Genomic DNA, 18,079 nt, shown 5'->3' with positions numbered 1-18,079 from the left:
AGTTGATAAATATGTGGGTGGATTTTGATGTGAGAGGACAACAGGGGATGGACTTTTTCACTGGAGGAACCATTATTATGGATTATGGACTGGTATTTTGGCCAGAAGTGACCGTTTAGTGAAAACGCATTTATGATGGATTTTTTTTTTTTTTTTATATAAACATCTATGTTGATTTATCACCCTGCCCTATTTAAGGTTTCTTTAATGCTATAGTCTGTTCAGTAGGGATTACAAATTACACAATAATTATCTCATGATAACCAATATACCACTCAATGTAATTATTCTATTCTGTTTTGCCTGGGGTTTTTTTGTTTTGTTTTTTGATACAATATTCAAATTTAAGCTGTAAATGGGATTTTGACATGCTTCTTGTTGAAATCAGGCAACAGCAGAAAAGAAAAGAATCAATATGAAAATAAACTGTGATAGCCTATAATTAGCTTCAATATTGGTTTAAAAATAATAAATTATAATGAAATTAAAATATAAAAATCCCAAAAATTCTAAACAATGGCCTGATAGATACACAACAGTCTGTAACTCTAAAAGTGTCAGTTTTCACACAGGTTACGTACACTGTGCAGCTAAATTCAGTTTTCAGTCCCTTTTCTGAGGGCTTAATCCTGTTCAATCCAGAATTGGTTAGAATGCGACAACTGCTTTCTAAAGTTGAATTCAGAAAATTCAGAAAGTGAGAAACGAATTTTCATTGAATCTAAAGAATGTCTACAGAACCTAACAACTACTTCACCATTAGTTTTACGTGCATAAAACATGGCATCTCAGTTGACAACAGTTTACTGAAAAACTGGTGGATATTAATGCGTCAAAAGGTTGGTAATATCGCTGTCTTTAAAATAGCTATCGCCAAACAGGTTAAATGCTGGCATACTTGTTTTGTTTACAGCAGCAAGACACCAAATTAGACTGTCAACCATCACCGGTTTGGGGTAGCAGCATCATCCCTGTATTTCTCATACACAGGGAATGACTACTTAAAAACACGGTTGTCTTTTCCAAAACTTTCAGTGTCGACATGATTGTGAACATCAAAATTCAGCTATTATATTAATACAAATCAGCTACTAATGGGGACAAGAGTACACGGCTTCACCTCAGACGCTCACACTTAACATGGCAAATTGACAACATGGTGTCCTGCTAATCCAGTTTAGCTAGCACCAGGGTCAATCCTCCTGAAAAGCCCTTCATGTACACACACCTCTGATGCTGGCAGTAGTGTGTCCTGTCTGAGGCCATGGAGGCAGGGATGAACGGAGAGAGGGGTACGAACAGACCCCAGAACAGAGATAAAAACAGCAGAATGGGATGAGGAACCGAACAAAGCGCATGAGAGATGGAGGAGATGATAGCGTAGGGACGGATAACGCGGCGCTGGCAGAGGAGACCGGTGTAGAGTGTGTCTCGGGGGTTTTTCCGAGGCTTAAAGAGAGTGAGGTGCTCTTTGTGTGTTTGTGTTGGGGAGAACCCCTGCCGCTGTGGCGCTTTTGTCCGCCCAGATCCCCCATAATGCCGCTGCACTAATTGTTTAACACAGAAACGTGTCTTTTCTCTCTTTAATGTTTTTGTTTTTATTGTTGCGCTGCGCATTCATTACAAAACCTTTGTGGATTTGGAGACTCCTCCCTGTGTCTCGCTCACTCTCTCTGTCTGCCACCCCATCCTCTCTCTTTCTCTCTGTTTTTCATGTCCTTTCTTCTATGGAAAGAGGGGAACGTAAGTATCAGCAGAATTGAGAGGATGGCTGGCAGGTTGCATCATTTGGAGAGAATAGGAGCGTGAGAAGCCGTGTTAGCCACTGCATTAGCATATATGCATGTACAAACCTGGCAAGTGACGCCAAAAAAAAAAAAATGTCTGGAGGTATGCCTGCACTCACAATTCTCCTTCTCCGATTCGCTTTCAGATCTGATTGTCCCAAACGGATGGCTTTTATGAAGCATTATAACCATGACTATCACACGTCTCTTCTAGCGATACTTGCTTGGGAAAGCACCCCGATTGCTCCTATATACGGGTTACACTATACTGGGGCTATACAAGGACTGCAACTCTAAATTGCCATAAAAGATTTATCAGCAGTTTGTACTTCAGTTGATTAGAGGAGCTCTTGAGTTAACACTGGACTCGGCATAATGAATTTTAGACTGCCGTGTTAATCTATGGAAAACTCCTCTGAGAGAAACAGGCAAAAGAAACTTGTTTCTCATGGTATCAGTGTTTCCTGCTCGGCTATTCAACAGTGGTGCTGCTTAATCTACTGCACCACGGCAAAATAAATTATATTTTCACTGAGTTGTGACTTCGCAGTCTGAATTGAATGCGATGAAATGAAGAGTTGGTGGTACAAAATAATACAAAGACAATAAACAGATTCTTAAAAATTGGTTCTGCTTCAGGACCCAGATTTTACTTTGGACTCAAATGGTGACTTAACACAGTAACTCAATTCTTTATTATACAGAAAAGGCAGGACTGGTTTTATCCGTTAGGAATCGACCTCAACCCAAATGAAGGGAAATGGTTGGGCAACAAGGGGGTAAATGTATTTGTGACACCTTCCGAAAAGGTAAAGTCTTTCAGAAGCAGAGCGAGTTGTTTAATTTTGACTAGTAACACGCATGAAACAAGTAAACAGCGTCAATTTTGATTTCACATTGACTAAGTACAGTTAACAAATTCTTGAAAGGAATCAGTTAAAAAGACTAAAGTTAACGGTTGGAATGAGTCTTACGTATTGCTTACTGAATCTGTCAAAACGGTTAATGAATGAACAACTAACTCGCGAACTGACTGGACAAAAATAGCTTTGTTCAAATAAATTATATTAAAAAACATTTAAATATAAAGTATTTTACAAACAAAATGGTATTGTACGTACTGTAGTAAATAATTAACGCAGCAGCAGGAATTGCAGTATGTAGCAACAAAACACTACTAGGTTTAGTATAGATTTTAGGTTATTAACAGTCATTAAAGTTGTAGTTTTAAAATGCAAATAACTTCAGATTGCGATATCTCCCACTTGGAAGGACGACACCTGTGTTTTCTAACCACAGTCAGGCAATAGGGAGCAGCCGTCCAACACACGAGTGAGTACGGACCTTTCAACCTCCCTAAGGAAGGAGCTAAGGCCGTGTGTCTTGATGATAAGGCCCGTGTACGTGTGCGCGCCTGTAAGAGCGAACGTGTGTGCACACACTCAGGGTGACCCACAATAGCAGGACGAGATAGTACTATCTGCTTATGTTAATTAGTCTTGAAGTGGTTGAGGAGGTGGCAGCAACGTCTTTCTCCCTAAAAGTGCCCCGTCCTACTTAACCTACTCCTATCACGATTAGGCCCGCTCATTCAAACACGCACTGCACGTGCACCCAACATAAATGGCTGCGGGATCGCGCAAATTGATTAATCAGCTTCTAAATGGATGTAAAGTGCTGTAGCTAGCTTGACCTGGAGACCAGCGTCGCTCTTTAAAAGCTCTATGAGCTAAAGAACCGATAACGAAAAAGTGAAAAAGGAACTCTCGGAATTTTACAAGAGCGTGATACCATAAAGCACAATACAATTAAATATGATACAAAGGTCCTTTTTGTGCCGTTTAGCACAATGTTCAATACGGGCGGAGATTAGAAGGTGAGGAGACTGTTCTCAGGTTGCAGGATGGAATTTGAATCAAAATCCCATTGGATGCTTTTATAGGCAATATTTAAAATAAAGAGTTTAAACCCAGGGGTAAATTCAAAGCCCATGTTCATATTTTACCTTTATTATTCATACTTATGACCCTGTCTCTGCATTTTGAAAATCTTTCAAGTAGTTACGGCATTCATGTCATCCCTGGAATGTCTTCAAAATTCACAGATGAGGGCAACACGCAGAAGCACTGAGTATATCTTGGCCATCACAGAATACCCAACATTACTAATAGGTTTGTTGCAACAGCTTGAGATTGTCTACTACACTGGACAACCCAAATCCATTTACCCTGTTGTCAGAAGTAGTGCAAACACGTGGAGTATGTCAGGAATAGATAGGGGCAACTGTTGATGATGACTGATCGCGCCACATCCAGTGTAGACAGATTCACAGACTATAATGCTTTCTATTTGCTTTTAACGTGTCACTTCGCTCGTGTTTAATGTAACGACAGTGTAAGGCTTATGAGACTAATAATTTTACTTCTTGGCTGACATCCACAATCCTTTTCCATACAACATAGGGCTGGTCGACAAACAATATCATACGGAGACACAATAAAAAAAAGAAAAAAATGAAAAAATAATAATTTAAGGAAAAATAAAATGGATTTTGTGAAGCCCTAATTAAAGTTATGTTTACATTCATCCTCAAGGTATAACAAGCATGTGGAAAGGTTTTCATTCCTTATTAATGATAAATGAATATAGTGATAAATATTGATATCACATGATACGGGGGAAAAAAAATATTGTGATATTGTTGCCCTAATACAACCACATGCCGCTTTTCATCACTTTTCATTATCCAATAATTTACAGTGAATAAAATCAAGTCCCTGCCTATGTTTTTTTTTGACTATCATGTTTTAATCTGAAACACAAAGTTGGATGCAAAAACCATTTCATTTTGACTTCCAACTATTGGCCCCTTGTTTTTCAGCGAGCAACTACGGAACTAAGGACTAACTAAAGACTAGGGACCCATTGTGAGAAAAAAATAGCATAATCTCTTTCTCTTCTTTCCATCTCCCTTTTCACTGTATCATTTGTTTCCACTTTTGCTCCCTTCTCTCCTCTCTCTCCTGCCATCATTCTCTCTCAATTTCTGTAATTCCTTGTTTGGTAGCAGTAGTTCCGAGGCAGTTCTCAGGAAACAGCACTGGATGTTGTGGTTAAGGTCCAGAGATTGCAGATTGCATTGTGGTCCCACAGCACTGGCATTGTGGCTGGATTTGTCCGGTTTTATGTAAACGCAATACTCTTTTCACCTGAACTAATACAACCAGTGGCGTAAAACCCCTTACTGCTACCGACGGCATTTTTCTGCTAATCTCTATCCTTGCAAAAAATTAAAGTGATGGAAAGATTTAAGCAGGTGGAGAATGAGAGAAATCACTTTCTCAATCCCATCTCCCAGTGGCAGCAGGAGACGGAGAAAAAGATGGAGAGAAAAAGAGAGTTCGGGGGGTCAGGGATTCAGGTAACGAATGAAAAAGAGACAGAAAGCAGGAAAAATGGAATTCTGCAGCAGTCCAAATCAATTCAAGCTGCTCTGATGTGGTGTACACATACATTATCACTGTCATTGGACGGTGAAAAGCGATTGGAGGATGAGTTTGATAAAGAACTAACACACTCTTTTGCTCAAGCTCTTTTGCAGACACACATACGTATACACTCTGTAAAATGGGGTATGAATTGATTAAACAGAGGCTTTGAGGTGTATTATCCCTTGTTTGATTTGCACACAGATTGATAGTCTGTTGTGTATGTGTGTGTGTGTACACAGGGGCTCCATGCAAGGAGCAGGATTCCAGGGACAAATCGACCAGAAAAGACGGAAATGTAAATGTAGCTCAGCGATCTACCTCTGATCTCAAAGGTACACACACAAGGACAGAAAGATACACACACACACACAACGCTATAACGGGGCCAGCTAGTAAATCTATCTGTGTGACTCTCTTGTGTATTGCATTATTGATGCTGCACCTGATAGTCATATTGAATTCATGTGGAAGTTTTATGAATGGCCTATGTGGCCTTATTTAGCTGGCATTCAGCGATGAGTACATCATGCAGTTGCATATCCATATGATGCAAAGCTGTGTACATGTATACCTTGTTGCCATTGAATATTGTTTCACTCAGAAATATGAGGTTACAGATATATAATTGTTTGAAGTTGTTAAGATCATTCTATGTTGACTTTTAACTAGTTTTCAGCAAAATGACTAACTTTCTTTCCAACAAAGTGCAGCGTAGCATGACAAAATGTAACTCCACTTCAGAATCAATTTAAGTGAATCAATTTGTTTAGGAAGGTTCAAGTAAATGAATCTGTTCACAACATTTGTGTTTTCAATATCTGTTATATCAATTGGGGTGTTTTCTAGTTTCATAATAAAAAAGAGGTGGAACAATATAGAAAGATGTTGCAATGTACCTAGCTACTTTTTGTTAGTAGACTGTAGTGTAACTTTTGGTGTAAGCAGTGAAAGTAGCTTTCCCAGTACAGTGTGAGACCAGGGACTTTGCAAGTGCTAGCGCGTCTTACCAATAAACTTGATTTCTCAAGTTTTGGCTTGTCTTTCTCCTTTTCCTTCGTCTTTTCTTTCTTCTCTTTGTCTTTCTTCTTCTCTTCTTTATCTCGCTCCTTCTCCCTTGCCCGTTCCTTTTCACGCTCCTTCTCTCTATCTTTCTCCTTCTCTTTTTTCTTCTTCTTCTCTTTCTTGTCCTTCTTCTTGTCCTTGTCTTTGCTCTTGGTATCCTTGGGGTACGGGAACAATTTATCAGGGAGTATTGGTGGCAAAGGGGGCAACATTGACGGAACTCGTAGGCAGGTCTGGGGGCTGAAGAGTGGGCTGGTGGCGCCAACGGCAGCAGCAATGTCTTTGGTTCCTTGAGATATCCTCTTCTCATCCTTGCCTCGCTCCTTGCCCTTGTCTCGTTTCTCTTTCTCTTTCTTGATTTTCTCTTTATCTTTCTTCTTGTCCTTGTGCTTGTCCTTCTCTTTCTTCCCGCTAATGCCATCTCTCCGCTCTTCACCTCCGACTCCTAGCGATAGCTCTGGCCAGGGCATCTTGTTCTCCTCTACCTGCCCTCGCACCTTTTCTCGCTTCTTCTCCTTGTTCTTGTCCTTGTTCTTTCCTTTCTCTTTGCCCTTCTCCTTGAGTCGCTCCTTGTCTTTCTTCTTCAACTTGGCCCTGATGTCCTTCTTGAGTTTCTTCTTCAGAAGGGTAGCGGTAGCTGGGTTTTTTCGTTCCTGGGGAGGTTTGAGAGGTGGCGGCGATGTGGGAGGTGAGTCAGGTGGGGACGAAAAGTAAGTGGGTTCTGGAGGTGAAAGACTTGGGCTCTGAATTGGCTTTTGACCCTGATTGGCCTTTCGGATGACCTCATCTATAGAGTCATCCATCGTCCAGTGGTTGGGTGGGTTGAGATTTGGGGGAACTAGTGGAAGTGGGTGTTTTCCGATGAGAGGTTGTGGAGGTTTGATGTGGCTAAGTATATGTTTGGGTGCAGGTTTTGGAGGGTTTGGCCCCTCACTGTCCGAGTCCGAGTCGTAAGCAAATGGGTCTGATGTGCCATCTCCATCCGCACAAGCACGTGCAATCACAGCAGCAATAGAGTTCTCAATATCCTCATCTCCTGTATCATGAGCTCTGAACTGGCCATCACGAGAACTATCATCCCCAGGAGGTCCAGCCCAACCACGTCCTGTTGCACCCAAATGGGCAGGGCTTGGCCTTGGGCTACGTGGGCTTTTGGGCCTACCGGGTGACCTCTTTCTTGCCTTCTGATTGGTCTTGGGTGGGGTCAACATAAGTGGTCGCCCCAATACACCAGTGGGTGCAGAACCACCACCTCTTTTGGGTGATTTGTTCTTCTGCCGTGCAGGAGAGGGCGAGGGCAGTTTCGGCTTGTGTCCAGGTGTAGGAGGTGCCAAAGGAGGTCGGGGTAATTCAGGGGAGAGGGGAGGGGAGGGGGAATGGGGCATGTGTTGGGAATTGAGGGAACTGAGAGGTTCCCGTGGCTCATAACTCCATTCGGGGCTAACGCCAGGTTTTGTGCTCAGGCGGGGTCTCTTGGCGGCAGGTAATAGACCCTCAGGCCTGGGACTCTGTCCGCCGTGACGACTAAGCCAGTTCTCATCATTCTCCTCTTCCTCACCATCCTCTTCCTCACCCAGGGAGACCTGCATGGCCTCGGCAGAAGTGCCCATATCTGCAGGAACCGGCTCCTCCTCTTCCTCATCTGCCAGAAGGAAAAGTACAAGTATTAATCACATCCAACCAGAATTTCCAAAAAGCAAGAACAGAGAGCTGAGAATCAGGATGAGATAATTATGTAAGCCAGACTGAAAACCACTGATTCAGCCCTGTTTTGTAAATATGATAGATAATAAGAAAGAACGTGACAGGGAAAAATAAGAAAAAGGGCAATATTGACGAGCAATATTAACAGAGAGGGAACATCTCAGGGTGGAATGGAGGGCGGATATCAGAGCAACAGATCAAAATCATCCACACCTGATTACACAGCAGAACAACAGAGCGAACAAGATACACACACACAAAATCAGACCCACATCCAAGTGCAGAAGCAATCTCTAGTTAAATCAAACTTTTTTATGTCTCCAAGCACTCCAAATGCACGCACACACACTACACACCAGGGTGGTGTGATACCAGTTAACCAGTGGTAATCTGGCCACTGCAACTCTCTGCACCACAATAGATGACAGGAAGTGCAGGCAGGGCCCTCTGACACTCTCTATTATAAATAGTGTAATCTATATGGTAATATTGTTGTATTCTATAAGCGGAGAATGGGGATAAGATAACATTGTGACTTTAGGCTTTCTTCCGACCGGTGGAATGGTAATAGTTATCAAAGGTTATTTGGGAATGACACGTCAGCTGCTCTCTGATTGGCTGGGGCCGGTTATTTATGATACGAATTATGATAAAGATGATGTCTCTTCTGAGTCGGTCGCTCTCCCTCTCCTCGGCCCTCTTGCACAATAAATTGCTATCGTTAATCACGGGAAGGCTTTGTGCCGGCGTGATTACCGCGCCAGCGCCGTAATAAGAATTTTTATTTAAAGGAAGAATATGGATTTGTCACCGCCTCCTCAGCATGAAGTAAAGTGACAGTATTTCACAGCGCTGACATTTAATTTGTATGGGGAAAAAAAGCAGCATGGGTGATATTTGCATTTTATGGCTCCATCCTCCGTTTCCTTTCTTGTTGGAATAGAAGTACTCTCTCTTTTCTTTAACACAATTGGACGTTTCCAAGACCAAGGTACAAACAATAGAGTCTTAAACTATCCACCAAATGGTCAGTATAAAGAGGTGCTTAACCTTCAGGAAATGTTATTCATCCACCTCAAACTAAAAATTCAAACTAAAAAGTTTTAACATTCATTTCACTTGACCTGAAATAAAAAAAAAATAAATTAAACACTAGAACGGGTGACTCATTACTTATTTAGAACCAAATTGGTTTGTTGTTAATGATCAAATTATATTTTCCTATAATTAAAGAAAACAATTTGTTTTTTAAATTAACTTTTTTAATAACTTTGGTAACGGGACTCAAAGGTTTAGCTTAATGAATGTCGCTAGAACAAAATTTTATATACATACTATAAGTATTAGACAAATGCTATTTAGAAAGTGTCCAAATCATTACATAGGTGAAAAATGGTATGGAACGTTACATTTTTTGCATTAGGATGCAAATCATGTGGCAACAGGGTCAAAACTAAATATTACATTTTCAGCAATTAAAATGAATCTAATTGGGTGGGGTGGATAAGATGTTTAAAACTACTTTTAATTTTGTATGTCAATCATATGTTAATAATAATTAATAATTAAAAAATAAAATAAAATAATAGTTCTTTATAACAGTCTTAGTTCTCAGTATGCATGGGATTTGTGCCAAAATCAACGATATCATACTTAAGACCCACATATTACATGAAAATCAGTGTGTGTGAAACAAAGTGCTCACAGGAGGGATTGAAATGAGAGATATCTGCAAATGTGTGTGATCATTTTCAGACATCAGGCCTCTACTCGTCCGTCCAGTGGAGAAACAGCTCCGTTTTCACTTGCAACCAGTTTCTCTTTCATCTGATATAAAAAAAATCACCCCCTCCTTCCCATTTCATTTGGCACTGCCGAAGAAAAGCAGGGATTTGTACACTTGCACACATAAACACACGGCGCTTAATTGATTGTGTCACTTACAAATGCGAATAAGACTAAAGACAGGGAGTGATAACGGGAGAAAGCCACTGCACCAAAAATGGTACATGGGAATGAAAACAAGCTTACACACACATTGTGAAGTAATTAAAATGGATAGATAAGAAAGAGAGTGAATGAGAAGAGAGAAAGAGCTGTCAATTTATTGGAGTCCAATGCCTGATGCAACTAACCAGCTTTCTCGTACTGATACACATGCACACGCACACACACACACACACACACACACACACACACACACACACACACACAAATAGTTAGGTATGGTAAGAGAGGGACTCATATCACTTTCATTAAAATCTCCCCAACACCTCCCACTGTGGTACATTAAAAAGGAAAAGTAGGATTTAGGCCTACTGCAATTAAAAGCAGCTCGTTTATTGGGGGCTCCAATCAATGGAGAGCATGAGAAACAGGAGAAGAGATAAGATGCGTTTAATGTTCCAATTCCGCACAGCCTCTGTGCGGGACAATTATTTACATCTGAGAGCATCCTGTGTGCATGTGCAAAAAAAAAAAAATATATCAACCTGTAGGAGTGTTTAATGAAGGAGAAATCTAAACCACACAAAGATTCTCAAAACACCTTATACCGGTTTAATTGCAATCATAAGTTATCATTAGGGATGTAACGATTCAATTCGATTCATGATTTTGATTTCACGATTCGATTTTCTCACGATTTGTTTTTACAAAATGAGATTGAAGACATTATACAGTAGGGCTGTCAAAATGGCTGAAAATTTTAATTCGAATTTTTTACTTAAATATTATCAATATTCGAATTATATTTGAATTTAAAAGGCATAATTGCAGTTAGGGGGAAAAAAATCTTTTGGATTCTATCCTGAGGCCACAAGAGGGCGCATCGAGCAAAATATTATTCACGTTTCTTCAAAGCATAATAAAATAAAACGACTATCTTTGAAAAAATTGCATAATGTTTAAATTAATGTTTATAAACCTTATATAATTAATAAAGTTGCTTAAACAATTAGAAAAAAAACAGCACCATGCATGTATGTATAGTTTAATACAAAGAGTAGGCTACTTTCTTCATTTAAAAACATGAGATACAGTGGGATTGGGAAAACCACCATAAAGTCTTGAGACATGTTTTTTAAAAGTTGAACTTACATTAATTTTACATAGCTTTCTAAACATGTGGCTCTCTTGTGCGAGAGGCGAGTGCAACAGTGATATTTGCCCCTCTAGAAAATGCGATAAATATGCGTTCTGTGTGTGTGAACGGCTTGGTTTCGGTTTTGACGTAAACAACATCTTCCCCGCATTGATTGTTCTCTTTTTCTGCAATATTTTGGATGAACAACATAGCAGCGCCGCATCTAGTGGGTTCAACTGGATAGGCTAACAAAATAGGTGCAAACCCGCGCCTCAGAATGCACGCAAATATTAAGCTCTCTCTCTGAAGTATTGTTTAAATGGACAAATTCACACAAAACTTATGTCAAAATGCCCGTCTTGGTAAGTATCCTATAGCAGACATAGCCGGCTGAACGTGCTGGATCAGTGCACTGGATCAGTGCATTCTCTTAAAGTGACAGCACTTTCTTAATATTAATCAAACAGCAACAACAAAGAAATCCCTCACTGCTCCTGATTGAATAGCTTTTGTAACTTTAATAAAGATTAATCTTTAATTTATACAGTCAAATATGCAATGCTGTTTTACATTTCATTACTTTATTCAATTTCTTTACCTAAAAACTAATGTTAGACCTACCTAAAAAAAACAAAAAATGTTATTTGTATCTTTACTCTATCGTATTTATTTGTGCTGTTGCTTGTAGTTAGATAGATTATTCTTATTTTCTTTATTTTTATTTGACAGTATAATTTTTGCCTAAACATAGCACATACCGAACCATACCGAAACCGTGACTCTAAGACCATTATACAAACCGAACCATGAGTAAGTTGAACTGTTCCACCCCACTTTTCCATGACATTCTAATTTATTGAGATGCACCTGTAGTTATCATATTATAAATTACAAAAAAAAAGATGAAGACGACAAAGAAGTTTGTCTTCTTTCATTAATTGTTTCACCCCTTTTTTTTACATGACATCATAAAGGCCACTTAACTTTCAACCAATGGGGGTTGAGAAAATTTCATGCTTGGAGTAATCCTCCACAATTGACTGCAAACTCACATTCAACTTTTCAATTCCTGATTGGAAAAAAAAATTCAACATCAATCCTAGGTTGTTTTTTTTTTTTTACTAAAAAATAAATACAGTTTTATCATAAGCATGCACAAGAATGTTTCTTTATAAAATTATATTGAATATTTGTACACTTTTAACAATCTAAACAGATAAATGACCACATATAATTAAAATATAATCATTAAGGAACATCTTATGTATAAACAGATGTCCAATAATTCAGCTAAGTAAGCAATCTGCTACGTTGTCTAAATCATGTTAAAACCAGGTGACAATATCTGTACTAAATATTAGGGCTGTGCAATTAATCGCATGCGATTGTCATGCACATCTCGTCAGTAAAGCCGGTTCCGTGATTAGTAGTAAATCTCCATCACCTGCTTTCAGATGGAGAGGCATTTACTACACAGAGCCGTAGTTCACTGACAATTAGGCAATATCGCGTTCATTATCGCAGATTGAAATGCTGCTCCATCTGAAAGCAGGTGATGGAGATTTACTACTAATCACGGAACCGGCTTTACTGACGAGATGCGCATGACAATCGCACGCGATTAATTGTACAGCCCTACTAAATATTACCATATGTATAGTTCATCTGTATAGTTTAATAGGCCGATAGTAAAAATGATTTATTTGTATCATTTCTAATTCAGAATGTACACTCTTTTATACCAGGTTTCAAAAAATATTAAGCACTTATTAATTATTTTACTGTACGATATACTGCATTGATTCCCGGTTTTACTAGTAGCTTTAAAATTACAGATTGGAGTATAGTGTGAATGCTAATTTAAATAAGGCAAAACAGTACTGATTTATAATATCAGCCATCACATTTTTTATTGACTAAATTTACTATATCAATGTATCCGTAACTAACCTTCAACATGATGCATAATAACAACATAAAAAAAGTTTATTAACAACATTAAAAAGGTGTGAAATATATGCGAGCAGAAGCAGAGTTTGCCGTGACTTTGACCTTGTCTGCAGTATGTATCTTAAACACACACAAATGTGCCAAGGCCTTCTATCCTGCAGCGCCTCCTTGCTCTCACGACCTTCACGTGAGGCAGGGGAAACTTCTGCATGCTTCCAGCTATAAGTTATTCAAGAATAAGCTTTGAATAATTGTCCCGCAATATGAGTCTCTCTGATTAATTGCCTGAGATAAGAGCAGCTTCTCTCCCGTTCTGTGGCTCCGGCGCTCACTGCAGGGCTCTGCCGTGTGCCCTAATTACAACGCACACTGTTTATCTGAGAGTGTGGAGATCCAGCTTTGCTTGGGTTAACATGCAAGAATTGGTTTAACACAGACTTGAGCAAAATATTAAAGGAAGTACATTAATAGCATGTATCAAAGTGTACATAAATCTGCTGTAGGGGATGGCAGTATAGCCAAAGTCACAATATGATTCATTTTACATCAGGGCAGCCAAAGCTATCGCCTACATATTACATATTTTGCTTTGATATATAAAATTTGATTTGCTATGTAAATGAATGATTCTACAAATACATAAAAATATAATTTATTTTCATTCATAGAATGACATAGAACAAGTTTATTTCATAAGTAAATTCTAAATGATAATAATATATAATTTATATTACATATATTTTGTATATTTGTATACTAGCATTCTACATTAGAATTTATATATTAATCATAATTAATATATTAAATAGGTTTGCCTATTTTAAATAAAGTAAAGCCTACTTTAGGATCATTCAGTGAACTTCACAAATGGAAGTACTTCATCTAATTTGTTTTTTTCCTTTATTTTTTATTCAATATAAAAATTACTTGCACAAACTGAAAGATATGATTCCTTATGACACATGATCATATGAATAAAGTCAGGCATCAGTTCAAAACAACTTATATAACTTATATATACACTATATATCACTTGACCTAACAAAAGACTCAAAAATGTAATACTAATATTACAAACATAATAATTCTGAACAAATTTTTGATTGAGTCAAATTCGGATCTGTTGTAAAACAGCTTATACATATATACATATATCTGTGACCTCCTATGAACTGAATTCAACATTAACCTAATGGTGTGTTAATGTTTGCCAAAAAATAAATAAATTAAAAATAAAAATAAAATAATTGTTTTCTTGTTTAAAGGGGTCATATGATGCGATTTCAAGTTTTCCTTTCTCTTTGGAGTGTTACAAGCTGATTGTGCATAGATAAGATCCCTGAAGTTGCAAAGACTAAAGTCTCAAAACCAAAGAGATATTCTTTATCAAAGTTAAGACTCTGCCACACCCCCCTAAAACGGCTCGTTCTAACACGCCCCCACATATCTACCTCACTATGTGGAAATATTTGCATAATGCCGCCCAAATGTTCACACAAAGAAAGAAGGCGTGGTTTCAGTAACCGCAGTTAGTGTTGAAGCAGCCATGTCAGGGAGACGCTGTGTGTTTCTAGGCGAAAGCAAAAGCACTTTATTTGGCCTTCCGAAAGTAGATGCATTTAGGAATCTTTAAGATTACTTACAACAGAACAGCAATGCATTTTATGGACGACCGTTTCGTGAACCTAGGAGAGGAGGTAATTCTGACTTTGCTATGACAATCTGGCGCTTCTGAATCAGCTACTGTTTTGTTATTAGTTTAAGTATTTGCTATTGACTGTTCAAATGCGGAGTTTTGCGCATCGTGTGTGTGTGTGCGCGAGCGAGAGAGCGAGAGCGAGAGAGAGCGCGAGAGAGAGAGAGCGCGAGCGCGAGAGAGAGAGAGCGAGAGAGCGAGAGCGAGAGCGAGAGAGAGAGTTACTAAGGAATAGACAGAAGTCTTGGATGATGTCAGCATGCTTACTGACTATGCACACAGTGATTGGCTGATAGTCTCTGTCAGAGATTTATTCATAGAAATATTGTAGAGCACAATATTATGTTGCCATATTATAAAATAAAGGTTTGAAAATAAAAATGTTAATTGCCACATTGAAATAAAGATTTTCAAATGCAGGCTAACTGTCACTAATTAAACAAGTATATATTCAGCTAATTGTCAGCCTCTTATATGTATGCTTCTCGTAAACAATTAGCCATTTTAGGATAGTTCAGATTTGGTCTTAGTGACTTAGGAGTCCTCTTCACTACTCCTAACGTTTCACAGATTAGCGCTAAAACGCTTTGTGAAATACTCCTAGAACAAAAATTTAGGACTCCTAAAGATTTTCTCCTAAACCGGCCAGTTATGAGCTACTTTAAGCCTTAAGATGTTTTGTGAATACGGGCCCAGTACTGTCAACTGATAGCCACACATATTGTTTTTTTTCTCTCATCGCTCTTGTTGTAATGTATTGGGAAGCCAGAATTTGTATCCATCAACAGAAACATGCATTAGCCGAACTCTAACAAACCATATTACAGATGCATTGTCAGGTTTAAGTTGAACCGCGGTCCTAGTGCATGCCGAACCGTGTGTGGAGAAAGGTACGGTTTGATTTCTTACCAAGAACCGTTGCACCCCTAATATATATATATATACATACAGGGATTGAAATTTACTTTTTCACTCACCAGCCAATTTGGCTACTAAATTTTGAAGTTACCGGCCATATAACTTCTACCAGCCAAAAAAAATTAAAAATACAGAAACAAACCAACAGCTTGAGGCTGTCTACATGGGACGTGACAAAGTGACCGTTGCAAATCCTTTTGTGTCAGTACTAGGGGTGTGTGATATTGACAAAAAAATTATATCTCAATATTTTCTGGAATTTTATCGATAAAGATAATTAGACAATATTTTGCTGAGTGTGTTATTGTGCTGATATCTTAAGGACTACCGTGGACAGCTGACTCCTAAAGATTTTGATATACTTCATATTATGTGGTCAGTTCACAGCAGTGATAGAAATTAGGCAGCAAGTCACTGTTAATAAGTGAGTCATTGCGATTGAACCGAATCATTTAAATGGTTGATTTATTCAGGAACAAAACAGCCTCATGTTGCTTAGAGACGCAAAACAGTGCTGTGGCTGGGTTTGGAATTATTTTTGTTGTAGAAATAGAGCAACAACAGCCAATATGGTGTCTAAAATGTAAGTATCTTGATATTAACTTACAGTTTATTGAACTGTTGTATAAAATCAATATCACATTTGTAACCATGCTGATTTTATTTTTTAAAACAGCACTCGTTGTTGAAAATTGTTTAACTATATGATATTGATATAAATATATACATTCTCTGCCCCCTTATCTTGAATTATGTGATCATTCTTAATGCATATTAATAGACTGAATCATGCAGTGAAAGAATATGCGTAGTCGCGTATGCATGCCTCTGTAGGTGTGTTTTGTTTAGTTTTTGCAATATACTCGATAATGTCATGATGTCTCACGAGTTCAGTATTTGCGCTAAACCTGCGCAGATATGGCTTGCATGAGCTTCCCCAAGAAATTAATGAGTGAACATAACTTACGAAAAGTATTATATATAAATGGGTCAAAGACATTAAGATGTCCGCATCAAAAGAAATTTACAAAAGTGATTTTATGTCCATAGAAAGCACATTAAATGTAAGTAAAGTGTCTACTTTTAAGGTTTCAAATCAGTTTTTGGAGAATAAAATGTCAAAATTTGGTTGAAAAAATGCTACATTGTCATTCAGTGTAACACAATATTTATGTAAAAATTCAAACATGCTTATTCTGACTTGAACATATTAAAATATATAAAAGAATAAGGGAGCATATTCAATTTTATTGTGTTTTAAATGAGTAAAAAAATGCTTACTGACAAATGGGCAAAACCTAGAATAGTGACAAATGTAAAAAATGTCAAATTACAAAAAATTTGTATTTGGGGTGAAAGTAATTAGTCTTTTAATATGTCATGAACTGATTTTTGTTGTAAATATGCCTGACAAGATTGTTACACTGAATGACATTTTAGTGGGTGTCTTCTGTAGATCAGGGAAAAATGTATGATATTTATTTTTTGCTCGGAAAAACAAAAACAAAATTGCAATTAAATTAAACAGAAAACTTTTTAAATTTTTTGGGGAAAAACAACAATAATTTAAAGCAGTATTACACCTATTGTTTTTATGCTTAAACCCTTTTTCGTCATTGACCCATATATATATATATATATACTATGATATAAAAAATATTGCAAAACTTCTACCAGAAGACATTTCTACCATTGGTATATACGGTCATTCTGTCTAGCCCTAATCTGTTTTAACTACAAATAAAACTTTAAATTCAGAGTGACAACTAACTTCAAATGTCATAAAACAGGAAATGCACACACACACACACACACACAATGATAAACGCAGCAAAAAATGTATTTACACATCAAAATTCTTCCTTGATGCTGGTTTGCCTAAAAACAGAGAACAGTTTTTTCTATCCAGGAAAAAAAACAAACATACAAAACAGGTGTGCGGAAATAGACAGAAATACGAAAGTTTACAGATAAACACACAGGGTCTTTGTGGTGTCAGAATGTAACTATCTTCAATAAGAAACCCACATGCTCTTTCTTTTCATGGACACACAAGTGTGTTGAGGTAGAAAGGTAAAGCGAAAAGAGTAAGACAGTGGTGAACACTTAACACTCAGCTTATAGCAAATCTTCTTTCTCCAGTAATTTAGTGCCATGCCTACAGGGCTCAAAGCCTTTGAAGTGGCAGAAAATGTCAAATCAATTATTGCTTTCCTATAAGAAAAGAGCGCTTTATTGGGCTTTCATGCCAATAGTGTACATTGCGTGATTTGAGTTTGGAAAAAAAAGGTTCATTTGGAATTAATTTACACACTTAGACAGGGGTCCATCTATAACGCCTGATTAAAGTGAATATATATATATGTGTGTGTGTGTGTGTGTGTGT

At 37.9% G+C, this 18,079-nt stretch overlaps 1 protein-coding gene across 1 annotated transcript in view; it reads right to left on the bottom strand.

Moving 5' to 3' along the window:
• LOC107675973 (transcription initiation factor TFIID subunit 3-like) overlaps nt 1-18,079 on the bottom strand; it is a 61,271-nt gene that overhangs the window by 6,162 nt on the left and 37,030 nt on the right. Inside the window, exon 3 of the mRNA XM_016470478.1 lies at nt 6,286-7,982. Coding sequence (XP_016325964.1) covers nt 6,286-7,982 — 1,697 coding nt within the window. The remainder of the gene's footprint in view (nt 1-6,285; nt 7,983-18,079) is intronic.

Source organism: Sinocyclocheilus anshuiensis, unplaced genomic scaffold (assembly GCF_001515605.1).
Source record: "Sinocyclocheilus anshuiensis isolate Anshui unplaced genomic scaffold, SAMN03320099.WGS_v1.1 scaffold1836, whole genome shotgun sequence".
Lineage (NCBI taxonomy): Eukaryota > Metazoa > Chordata > Actinopteri > Cypriniformes > Cyprinidae > Sinocyclocheilus > Sinocyclocheilus anshuiensis.
The sequence above is the reverse complement of the archived record's forward strand: the minus strand, read 5'-3'. Positions and strand labels throughout refer to the sequence as shown.